The 12,945-nt window shown below is 40.8% G+C and overlaps 2 protein-coding genes across 3 annotated transcripts in view; one reads left to right on the forward strand and one right to left on the reverse strand.

The window, feature by feature from the left end:
- Positions 1–7,397, reverse strand: part of ucmab (upper zone of growth plate and cartilage matrix associated b) — an 8,603-nt gene extending 1,206 nt beyond the window's left edge. The window contains exons 1-5 of the mRNA XM_034218741.1: positions 7,323–7,397; positions 5,077–5,242; positions 4,893–4,955; positions 4,715–4,810; positions 15–113 (exon numbers count right to left, since the gene is read on the reverse strand). Coding sequence (XP_034074632.1) covers positions 15–113; positions 4,715–4,810; positions 4,893–4,955; positions 5,077–5,242; positions 7,323–7,355 — 457 coding nt within the window. The 5' untranslated portion in view covers positions 7,356–7,397. The remainder of the gene's footprint in view (positions 1–14; positions 114–4,714; positions 4,811–4,892; positions 4,956–5,076; positions 5,243–7,322) is intronic.
- LOC117547853 (cyclin-dependent kinase 17) overlaps positions 6,515–12,945 on the forward strand; it is a 38,090-nt gene continuing 31,659 nt past the window's right edge. The window contains exon 1 of one of the 2 annotated variants that reach the window (XM_034218739.1): positions 6,515–6,884. The gene's annotated coding sequence lies outside the window, so the exon portion shown is untranslated. The remainder of the gene's footprint in view (positions 6,885–12,945) is intronic. The other variant, XM_034218738.1, reaches the window with a different exon arrangement.

Genomic DNA, 12,945 nt, shown 5'->3' on the forward strand with positions numbered 1-12,945 from the left:
CTCTTCAGACATACCATCATCCTCCTCTTCAGCAAAGTTCTCGTGCCGGGTCCTCTTCTCCTCGTTAAACTCTCTCATTCGTTCATCTGCAGCTAGAATCTGCCTCTGCTCAGCTGGAGCACAGAGGAGGAGGAATTAAATAGTGTAAAAATAAACATATCATAAACATCTGTGATACAGTAGTGTATTGTCATAACAACTAACAAAGAAGGAGGATTAGTTTATTTCCTAATTATTTTAATTCTTCACATTTTCTTTTGAATAACAAAGGATTTTTTCAATTTTTTATTTATTTTGCATTTTCTTTGAGTTGCAAAGAACAATAGTTGTTGCACGCACGCACACACACACACACACAATTTTGTACAGTACAATCACAATGACATATGTTTTAGGTAAATGTAGTGATGGGGGAAATTACTCTCGATCAGTTTTTCTTGTTCAGTTTAATTGACAGGGAGTGGACATGTGAATGACAGCCTGGATGTTTTTATGGCAGCCAGCAGCTGTTAACTTCTCTGCTGGAGTCTGCAGCAGGAGCCACAGGGCAGCATGGAGCTCTAACACACACACACACACACACACACACACACACACACACACACACACACACACACACACACACACACACACACACACACACACACACACACACACACACACACACACACACACACACACACACACACACACACACACACACACACACACACAATGACTGACTGTTGAACATCACACACACACACATTCACACAATGACTGTTGAACATCACAAAACTACACTTTCAAATAAGGAAGACCATGGAGGTGATTCATCAAGTCTGAACAAAAGCTGCTTTTTGTGAACTTCTTAAAGCTGGTATTTGCTGTGATTCACAGAAAGCTGCGTGTTGCCAAGGCCGACGCTGAAAAACAAACAACCCTAACCCCCTGGTGACGGAAGAAAATAATGAGTAATGTCTCACCCGTAGATCTACAAATACATGTGTGGGGAAAGCAGTGGTGGAATATTACTTGGTACATTTTCTCAAGTACTTAAGTTAAATATTGGCTAGTTTATACCTTTACTCCTCTACATCTCAGAGATAAATAAGGTGCTTTTTTTTATTAAGTGTATTTTGTAAGACAAGATAACAATGTAAACTTAGTAAAGAAGAAACCAAGATGTTGAGTATCAGAAATGTGTCCTCTGCTCAGAGATTTTATTTTTAGTCTGATTACGTCTTTTTTTAATGTTTTTTTTAAAATCCCTGCCGAGTCGACGCACAACTGTTGATTGGTGTCAGTGCCAGAAACACTTTTTAGGAGCAATGCGCTCATGGTATAGATGTGGCGCAAACATCTTAGTTCCTACTCTTTTCCCTCAACCTATCCTAAGGGAGTCCATGTACGTAGACACGTTAGTTTTGCTGCTATAGGCTTAGACTGTCGGGGGACACCTTCCTTCTTCCTTCTCTCTGTCTGTACCTGTGTACTCTCATGTTCCGAATAACCCAGCTTCCCCCAAATTTCTTTTTGGTATCTATCTACGCCGGGATCCTGAGTCATGGTCCTGTTGCTGTGGTCCTGTGTCCTGGATCCTGAGTCATGTGTCCTGGATCCTGCATCCTGAGTCCTGGATCCTTTATCCTGAGTTCTGGATTTGAGTCCTGGACTTCGAGTCGTGGCTGAACCCGTTACTGTGGTCCTGCCTGACTCTCATCATACTACTTCCCTGATGGCTCCCACAGGATTGTTGACATCCTCGTGGATTCATCTTCTTATTACAGACACATGCATTTCCTAACATTCGGTCTATATGCTGTAAAATGTATTATCTCTTCGATTTACACACGGCATCTATTGCACGTCTGTCCGTCCTGGGAGAGGGATCCCTCCTCTGTTGCTCTCCCTGAGGTGTCTCCCATTTTTCCCTTTAAACTGTGGGTTTTCTCTGGAAGTTTTTCCTTGTACGATGTGAGGGTCTAAGGACAGAGGGTGTCGTTTTTCTCATACTGATATTCTGTACAAACTGTGAAATCCACTGAGACAAATGTAACATGTGTGATATTGGGCTATATAAATAAACATTGATTGATTGATGATTGATTAATGTAACTGTAAGGGAATACAGTTACCTTTTTTGGTATCCTGATTATGTAATCCCGTCACATGTAATCCATTACTCCCCAAGCCTGTTTACAAGCATATACAATATGTCGGCCTACATTGAAGTCGGTGGTTCAGCAGAAGCTATAAAAAGATTTTAGCAGTCTGAGTTTGTCACAACATTACAGTCTCTTTAGTAGGGATGGTTTCCATTTTGGATCCGGTTGCAGAGTTGTTACTAATATGGATGCAGAGAGGCGACCTGCATGTGACCTCTGAGAACATTAAAGTCCTCGTCTGTCATTTCAGTTTCAGTGAAGTTCGCACACTGACAGCAGTGACATTAGAGAGAGCCGTTAGCTGAGATAAGAGAGGGCTGGAATAGTCGTGCTGACCTTTCAAAAATCAGGTCACAACCTTTGACCTTTTAACAAGATTCCCAGCACGAGCCTGTGCATCCAGTGAGAGCAGAAAGCACGGGTGGAATGTAGGGAAGTACATTTACTAAGTATTGTACTCAAGTACAATTCTCAGGTACTTGTACTTTACCTGAGTATTTTAGTTACGTCATACTACTACTCCATTACATTCTATAAACCAATATTGTACTTTTTACTGCGCTACATGTACTGTTTATGCGGTTGTATTGTTTTTATTTAAGTTTTTTGTTAAAGGCTTATTAAACACTTGGTGTTGCCTTTTGTGTATCAAAAGTGCTATATGAATAAAGACGATTTATGTCGAGCTTTAGTTACTTTACAAATTTAGATTACTAATTTATGCAAAATATAAATCAACAAATAAATATTTATATATAATCTTGGGGTCAAAACATCCATTAGCAGTATACAAAGCAGTTTTATTAGCTCCACTTTTACCAGCTGTGATTAATGCATCGATAATCTTAATCCAGTAATTTCATAAAAGTGATTTTAAAATTGGCCATTACGCCCAAGGAACATTCTCACTTTTTGCAAAACCCCAGAAAGAATAACAGGGCCCCTTTAAGTATTGCTACTTTCACTAAGGTATCACATATGGGTACTTCCTCCACTACTGACTGGAACTAATGCTGGGAAGTGAAGTTACTTAGTTATATATTACAGAGTTTAATGTTTTAACAAATTAAGTGCATATTATTAAAGATTTGAAGATGAAAAGATTTGATGGCAACTACAGTACCTGCTATTATTGATCTGTTTTTCTCTTTCAGACATTGCAGAGCAGACCTGCTTCTTCTGACTCACCTACTCCCACAAATGTCAAACCGCAGCATTCGTTGAGAGTCTGATGTCTCTGTTTTGATGTTTCCACTTTGCTTAAAACCTACTTTATCCACCATCTGCAACACGTAAAACATTCATCAAATATCTTTATTAGAGCATTTATCTGACTGCAAGCAAGAAGATGTGCTTTTATGCCATAGTGCAGCAGGAGAGGCTATTCAAAGTGAGCGCAATTAGTTTGTGTTACTTTTGAACCTGTGTTTTTTCTCTGAAGCCTTTCTGCACATTCCTCATTCAACTCACAGCCGCTCACCCACTCACTCCATCTCAGTCTCCTCGGCGTGTTTACTGCTTTGTGTTCACTTTATCCCTGCTTTTAACGGCACAAAGTGTCTTTTTGTTGCTGGTACACACACAGACCCACAGCATGTTACACAACTTCACATTGAAAGCAGCAGCGTCAGTGTGTGCTCTCACCTTCCTGTTGGCAGAACGGTACATAACAGCGGCCTTAAATCACTCGAGGATGTCAAACATGGTACAGTATGTGAATTTTCACAACACTTGTAAGGAGAATATTGACTGATTTACGCTTGAGGTGAGGGTGAGGGTGTGTGTGTGTGTGTGTGTGTGTGTTAGAGCTCCATGCTGCCCTGTGGCTCCTGCTGCAGACTCCAGCAGAGAAGTTAACAGCTGCTGGCTGCCATAAAAACATCCAGGCTGTCATTAACATGTCCACTCCCTGTCAATTAAACTGAACAAGAAAAACTGATCGAGAGTAATTTCCCCCATCACTACATTTACCTAAAACAAGAGGACATATGTCATTGTGATTGTACTGTACAAAATGTATTGGATTATTACAATACAGTGCCTGTTTATGGTCAGGATGGGGATAAAAAGAGACATTATCGCTTTATTTTACAAATTATTTAGAGCTTGGACTTTTTTACGTCGTTAATATGATCAATGCTTTGTTTGGTCGTTGTCGAGCATATTATTATTTTATTTTTTTACTAGTTATGTGCTTTATGGTTTGTGATGTTGATGAGGTCTATGCTTTTTCAAGGCACTTTTGTGCAAGATGATTTCTTTTACTGGCAAAAATATTTAATTCACATCAATTCACTTAGATTCAATTAACTTAACAAAAAAACATTGAACACTGAAAATGTTCAGAAATAACTTATAGACACATGTTTGTAATCTTATCACCAATTTGGATTCAACTATATGACTTCCATTGTGGCATAACAGTAAGGAATTGAGTGTAAGTAAACCTCTGCTGCAAGAAGTTCTTGTATAAGGAGTCACGGATGCCATCAATTACCACAAACACACAACAACAAACACACACCTGGTCGGCTGACCAGACCTCTGTCCACAAACTGTGAACTCACCATTAATCTCATCCTGAGACTTTGAGGCTCGTCTGCTGCGTTTTCTGAAGAAGGTTGCTGCATCTGCCTCCTTCATGAAGATCTTCTTCATTGAACCTGCGGTGGGGAGCAGGAGGGGGTTCAGCTCACAACACAAAGAGATAAAGAGAGGGGATGAAGAAGAGGTGCAGCGCCTCACCTTGAGGCTCTTTAACGCTGCCTTTGCTGCTGGAAACAGCTGCAGAGTCGGCCTCTGGAGACACTGGGGAAACACATAAAGGGTTACAATGATTAAAACACAGAGAATCTAGACTCACATTCTTACCCCTGCATGAAAAATACAAACAGATTTCATCACATTGATTCTCCTGCATCAGACTCACAGGAAAGTGCCACAAGCACAGCGACGAGGGCCAGCAGGGTTGCATACGTCCAGGACATCTTCAGCTTTGTGTCTGAACTTGTGGAGAGAAATGAGTAATGTGGCAAACCACGATGAGAGGTGGGTTTTTTGAGAAGTGGGGAGGGAGCCTGGAGGAATATTGACTGCTGGACAGAGGAGAGGGAGGGAGAGACCTGAGCATCTGATAAAGCTGAATTCAAGAAACAGCAGACAGAAAGGGGCTGAAGGTTCATTAAAAGTTGGTGTGTGTAAAGTACAAGTGGCCTGTGAGGGTCTATTTCTTAAGTCATAGAAGAGAAAATGTATAGGCGTTGCTGTAGACATTACCCTACAGGCTAAATATGCAACACTTGTCGGATTGATACCGGCACAAAGAAATTCGATGATTTAAAACAAAAACACTGACGTTTCTGGAAAATAAATACAAAAACAAACCGAGGCCCAGGGTTGAATGTCTCCTTTGCAGATGCAGCTGAAAGAGGCCCCTCAACAAGGCCACTCTCTCTGCTCCTTGCATAATGTCTTGCCGGAAAGTATGCAGACTTCTGTTTGCTAGAGTTTTTTTACACACCTGAATTCTGGCTGTGCACCATAAAATACTGAATGTTATAATTGTTTTGTGGGGGACTCCAAGATGGAGCAGGATTGTTGCTCAGGGAAGTGAGAAGAAATCGGAAGGAGGGTTTCAAAAGTTTATTCAGGGAAGTGCTGAAAGCATTATTGAGGATGGAAAATCATAAGTAAATAAGGACATTGAATTCAACAAAGAGGCTGTGAGTTTTAAATTCAGGGAAAAGCTACACAGTGTTATTGTGTTTATTTTTTCCGCACAAAACGTGTTTTAAAAAAAAATTAATTAAACTACTCTTTAATGTTTTAAATAAGCTTAATGACTGAAAAAGTATCACTTCTCACTTTGGGTTCCGTGTAATTGTGACGTAATTTCTCATTATTTTCAGAAGGCTCCACCTAAACCAAGAATAACAGTAAAATCTGTATTATTACATATTATTTTAATTATTTATGCATGAATATGTATGTTACCAAAGCTGGTTGAAGTGCAGCATTAATTATTTTGTATGGGTAGCGTGGGAATTTTAAACCAGGATAAACTAAACATTATTAATCCAAATCTGCAAAGTATCTAAAGGTCGGCTATTAATTAAATGTAGTGGAGTCAAAGTACACGATTTGCCTCTGAATTGTAGTGGTGTTAGTAGAAGTACAAAGTAGCCTAACACTAAAAATTGTAGTTAAACTCAGTAGCCTACTTTGGAAAATCTCCTTAGTTACTTTACCCCTGCATTCCTCCACTGATTAGTGGCCCAGGTTTATTTTTGTTTGAAAGCAGCATTTCCTCCACTAAGAGCCGCTGTGGGCCCGCTGTCTCCCGGCCTCTGCCTCTCCTCGCTGCGGCAGCAGGGGGCTCTGTTTCCCGCAGACACCTCGATGACACGGCGGTGTGGCAGCGTCAGCAGGCAGAGGACACACTCGGATCAACCAGTAATCACCATCGTCACTCACACTGCCATGGTCGAAAAAACCAACAACAGCGCTTCCTATTTTTTTACCGGGAGTGAAACTTTAAAAGGCTGGAAAACAGACATGCTGCTAGACGCCATAACCCCGGGGATATAGGCGACATTAAAGAGCGGAAAGTAGCCTCCACCACACCGAAGCCACAAAGAAGGTTCTTTTTTTTTCACGCTCGGAGGGAAAGACGGCATCCGGCCTGAGAAGAAGCTCCGAGGTCGGGGACTCCGGTCGGAGCAACGCTCATCGTTTCTGGTGAGAGTCGCACACATTTTCAGTGTAGTTTCTGTGAATTTACCGATGGGTTTAGCCCCTGGTTATACCCGAGGTGATATAAGAAACATTCACACCGCCCTGCGTTGACTCTAAACGGGCTTAACAATGTTTACTTCACAGCCCTCACAGTGTGTGTGAATGCAGTCGTTTGTCCCATTCAGCGTTGAATGGCCGCATTTAACTGTGAGGTTAAAAACATGCTGCATAAATGAATAGTAAAGTCAGTTAAGTCTGGTAAATGCTTCACTATGTGTGTCCTCATGGTTGCACATTTGTGTCAGGTTTGTAGTTAAATACACAGCAATTAAAAAGAACTGGTTATTTGTCGGTAAATTGTGTGAGGTTTGCTTAAGAGGGGAGGGCTTTGCTGCTCTGCGTGTATCGTCTTGCATAGATGTCACCAAAACATTCACTGACCCATATTTTAAAGATGGATTGTTTTCCAGACATAGGTTTTTCTCACTTGGAAGCACCGTGCAAACTGTACCAGCCTCTTCTCTCTCTCTCTCTCTCTCTCTCTCTCTCTCTCTCTCTCTCTCTCTCTCTCTCTCTCTCTCTCTCTCTCTCTCTCTCTCTCTCTCTCTCTCTCTCTCTCTCTCTCTCTCTCTCTCTCTCTCTCACACACACTCAGTATGAACAGCTTTAAGCCTTCTCAGCTGTTTGTGGGAAGGCCAGCAGCAGACATGGGAAATAGGGTTAAGAGACACTTCTAGGAATTTTACCTCAGCTTTCATTGAATTCCCGTACTTATGTCTTCTTCCTGAGCTAACCTGCGAACTGTGTGTGGATTAATGGTGGATGTGAAGTTGGCAGGATGTCCAAAAAGGAAGACATCATTGTTCTGGAGGGGGAGGGATGCTCATGGCAAACTCCAGAGGAAGTTCATTTTAGTGTAAAAACTAACACATTAATTGCCACATTTATTGTTCTCGTGTTGTTAACACTTTTATTCTGTACACATACTTAGAAAGCTGGTAAATATTCTGTGTTGTGAAACTATGTTACATTGTTGTGCACATGGGACCAAACTCTTCATATTTGTACAATAGTAACTTTAAGAGTTATGTTTTTTACCTTTTCATTATAGCATGATCAGAAACTAAAAGTGGGAAGACATGTCAATAACTTTTTCTTATTGTCATATTAATTATTTTGCAGAATAGTTTCCTCTATTGATTAATTCGTTTTTTTTCAATTATCAGAATTTCCTTAAGCCCAACTTTAAGTCATCACAAGTCCAAAAACGAAATATTCTGTTTACCTTCACACAGTGTTGTAGTCAAGTCACCAATTCATGAGTCCAAGTCACTCTCGAGTCACCACTCTTCGAGTCCGAGTCACCAAGGGAGTGTCGTAGTAGTCGAGTCCAAGTCCGAGTCACCCAAGGAGTGTCCGAGTGCAAGTCATCATTACCTGTGTTCGAGTCCAAGTCTGAGACACCCAAGGAGTGTCCGAGTCGAGTCCGAGTCATCATTACCTGTGTTAGAGTCCGAGTCACCTAAGAAGAGTCCAAGTCCGAGTCACAAGTCTTCATGTATTAATCTTCGTGGATATATGTGTTGAAATGTAGCTGCTCCTCTACATTGCTTATATCCTGTCATGTTATACTAATCTGTCTATTGATCTGCTGTGAAGCGAGTTTGGCTACAATTCTTGTAATAGGTGCTATACAAATATAAAGCTTATTACTAATATTAATATTATTATTATTATATATAAATAAACTATATTTAAAATGCGTTACGGAGCCTTCTCTTCAATATTGTTTCCACATAACGAGCATTTTGCGCTGCTCTTTTCCAATGTGGAAGCAGAATGTGTGAAAGCATACAGCACAATGCGGGACGTGTCTCTAGACATCTTTAGACTGGAATAGCGGGGCCCAGTACGTGAACTCGCCTCGCAGGTGCACACGCCAGGATAGAGGACATCAGACTCCAGAGAATATTTGCTCAAGTCCGAGTCCAAGTCGGAGCGTCAATTTACAAGTCGTCCGAGTCATCGTGGGGGGGAAAATTCACGAGTCCGAGTCCAAGTCGGCGTACGCGATAATGTCCGAGTCCAAGTCATCGTGCGCGAGAATTCCCGAGTCCGAGTCGCGTCAATCAGTGCGCGAGTCCGAGTCGAGTCCCGAACATCGGCACTCGAGTCCGACTCCATCTCTGCCTTCACACTAAGAAAACCACTTGAAAATACTTAAAACCAGTACGTTTTTTGCCATCTCACTTAAAAAACATTACTTATCTATGATTTTAACACGTTTCTGATTATCTGTTGATCAACTAATGGATTAATAAACTCATGTTTCAGCTAATGTTACAAGTTTAAAAATATTAGATTCTGCTGATATTCAGAAATTGGTGATATTGAATATTGTTACCCTGCCTATACATTTGATCAGAAAATAGTTCAAAATACATGTTCTTACACCAATTTGTTTTTGTTTACTAGTGCAATACCTGTAAAAAAACTTCATTATACAAGTCAAGAAGATAAGTGGTTTTCTACAGATCCCTTTGTTTCTTTAGCTAAACCAAACTCCAAAAATGTAAAGACACAACACGCCTAAATAAATACCTTGGAAAATATATTTTAAACCAGAAACATTGTGATAATTTAAGCAGGAAGCAAACCTTCAGTGAAAGCTTTATACACGTTCTGTACTATGGAAACATTGTGGTCAGTATATAAAAACACCTTGAGGTTTCATAATCATTCTTGTCAGTCTTTACAGTTTATATGGTTCTCATATAGAAAGAGCCATCAGAGCACTTCCTGTCATTGAATAGGTTTCAGTTTTACAGACGCCGTTGAGCTTCCTCGATGCGCATCATGTATCTTCAGGAGGTGTGTCAGTGTTATGGGCTGAAAATACCTCGTGGTATCCTGGTACCTGCAGGATGGCATGGGGCTGTTGGGGGACAGTGTGCCCGTGTGTTGGTTTGACGTGGGGTCGTTCCCTTGGTGAGGGCCTTGGGGATGGTGGTGGCAGGGAAACCTGACACGCTGTGAAACAGCTGTAGCCACGCGGTGCTGATCCCTCGAGTCCCAGTGCAGATTGGATGATAGGCTAGTATGGGTGTGTGTGAGAATGTGTGTGGGAGCATACACATGAATGTGTCTTTGCCAGGGATCCATTCTCTATTCAACACACAATCATACACATTGATTTTAAATCCAGACATCATAGACTTTTTTTGGGCAATTTTTAAGCAAGGTGTGTCTTACACTGTGTGCTATCTCTGGGTGTGTGTTTGAGCGGCAGGCCAAGACAGCTGGCTGAAGGTTAATGTGTCACTGCTCTCTGGAGAGCAGCTGCTATGTCACAGGCACCACTCCTTTATATAGATAGCCGTGAAAACTCTTCCTCTTTTCTTTGCTGCATTAACACAAGAACTCTGGCCCCGGCATGCAGCTCAGGCCTCTCACATGCGGTCGCCCCACAAGACAAATGCTGTGGCTTGCAAGTTTGTCCGCCTCCACTCCCTGAATCCCTATCTCCGTTTGAATCTGGGAAGTAAAGACCCCTGCAGCCTCAGAGCCAGCTGGCCAGAGAACCTGTTTGATCAAGTTTTACTGTAATACCTTACACCACATATCTGGATCGCCTTCTGATCTATTAATGTCTGAAACAGGTGAGGGACAAATATTGCCCTTTTTACCGTCATTCTTGGCAGGATCTGCGGGAGCTGTCTGAACACTTGTCTGGTCTTTATTTGGAAACACACACACACACACACACACACACTCATCCAAAACAACATTATTACAGCCAGCACTGCTTCACATATTTAAAATGTACCGCAGTGTTCATAATTAAGTTCTTACTGGTTTAATGAAATACCATGTTTAATCCATGGCTTAGCTTTTTAATTAGCTGAATTTAGAAACCCTCAGGCCCACTCTACCTGGGCTCAGTAGGTTTTTCTAATCAGGGATTGAGAAAGGAGACCAATGTTCAACAGCTAAAAATAAGATCCTCCCTAATGGAATCTGTCCATTCTCCATTTAATTCAAAGCGTTGTGTGTGTCGCAGCACTCACAAGGGGATAAGAAAAGGGTTTCCTCAATCATTTTAAAAAATTCAAATGGAGATATCAATTCAATATTAGTTGATAAAGGATTAATTAATAACAATTTTGATAATCAATCATCCCGAATATTAGCTTCTCAAATGTCACGATTAGCTTTGTTTTCGTTTCAATAAAATGTATATCTTTGTGTTTTCTGACTTTAGGCTCTGAAATATTGTTACAAGTATTTTTAATAAGTTAAATCTGGTTACTATTATTTAATTTGTAAATAGAAGATTTATCCCTGAGAGTTTTGGTCATTGTTTCATTTTTTATTTTTATAGTTTTTCAACCAAACAACTAAAAAAGTCATGCAGCCATAACAAGATACCAGCTTTACTCTCTGCAGGGTTTTCACCAAAGTGTAAGAATCAACTGTGCCTGGCAGGCAGACTGAAATTATTACAAAGGCGACTGAGAGCTGTTTGTGTTTGCAGTCTGAAACTGATATTCTGATAACCCCGTCCTGCCGCCTGGCCTGTTGCTCCCCCTCTCACAGCCATGAAAAGCTATCAGGAGCTTCTGGGGGTGCAGAGGAGGGGGCTAATTGTCGCTCTCTCTGATGCTAATGTGATGCTCACAATCGTACGCCAGGTGACTTGACTCAAATCAGATGATTATCTCCGTAATGAGCCAAACACCAGTGTGATAATCATGCTGCTTTTTATCCAGAGTAAATTAGGAGAATCAATCTTAATATATGTTTTTATGAGGAGAGAATAACACAATCTATTAGTGGTAAACCTTCCAGGGCCCTTTCTGAAAATGTTTTATTTGATCCTCCTCATTGTATCTGCAAATTATTCCAAGCACAAAACCTTTTGAGCATTTACAAAAAAGACAGTTGTTTTGCATTGTAGTAACATAAGTGTGCTGCCTGCCAGATGATATCCGGCTCTTTCTGGCAATCTCAGCTGTGTCCACAGCGCTTATCTGCCACAATCATGCCGGCTTTTTATCCCATTCATAAGCTGTTATCATGTGAAGTGTAAGTGGTGCTTTATATGGATCGTTTCATATGAATAGTCTAATTTCATGCTATTCATCACATTTTTTTTAATCTCAGAATTTGCCCACACAAATATGTGAGTGTACATTTATGTATAGAATTAAATAGTAAAAGTAATTTTTCTGTGTTTTTAAATAATTAAAATGTATTAATAGAGCACTTAGAAAAGAAGTCCAAAGTGTCGCTGCTAGAAAAATCAGACGGCATTATTTCTGTGGACCGATCCAAAGCCTCTGGTCCTGATTGCAAATGATCTGTCCCTCTTAGTTTCCAGCGTTAAAGACATAGAAGACCTCTACAAGGATATGATCATTTGCAAAGGCTCATAAGGGATTAAAAGGTATCAGAGTCTGGAGCCAGGTCGGGAAGAGCTGTAAAGGTAATCAAAAGGACCTTGACATCAATCTTAAAACAAACAGGGAGCCACTGTAAAGAAGCTACAACTGGTGTGTATCTGGTTCTGGTTTACCAAGGATTCATGAGTCATTTATTGTCAATAAGCAACAAAGGGTTGCTCAACCAAAATGCAGTTGTAGCTTAGTCCATTATGCTAAGCAAGACATCATGACAAAACAAATGGAACAAAGAGTAGTGCATTCCTGTAGGTCTAGTACTTTGTTGGAATTTGCATTTAAAGGAATGTAAACAGCAGTAACAAAAACACTGGTGTCGGGGAGATAACATAACCTACATTTTGACTTAACAATTCAAACTCGGAGAAACAATTCCCATCCATTGTGACGTTTTCACACCATTCATTGAAACATAGTGTCCGCATCATCTAATATCATGTCCTGCGGTCGCTCTTCAAGTGCAACAGCATGATCTGGAGCCCTGATGGAGCCAGAGGCCTGTACTACGAAGCCGGATTTTTGCTTAGCGAGGTAACTTCAGGGTAAACTCTGGGTTTCCGGTCCTACGACGCTGGTTCTCTTCTTACCGGGGTAGATCTCCATGG

Source organism: Gymnodraco acuticeps, unplaced genomic scaffold, assembly GCF_902827175.1.
Source record: "Gymnodraco acuticeps unplaced genomic scaffold, fGymAcu1.1, whole genome shotgun sequence".
In the NCBI taxonomy this organism is placed as follows: domain Eukaryota; kingdom Metazoa; phylum Chordata; class Actinopteri; order Perciformes; family Bathydraconidae; genus Gymnodraco; species Gymnodraco acuticeps.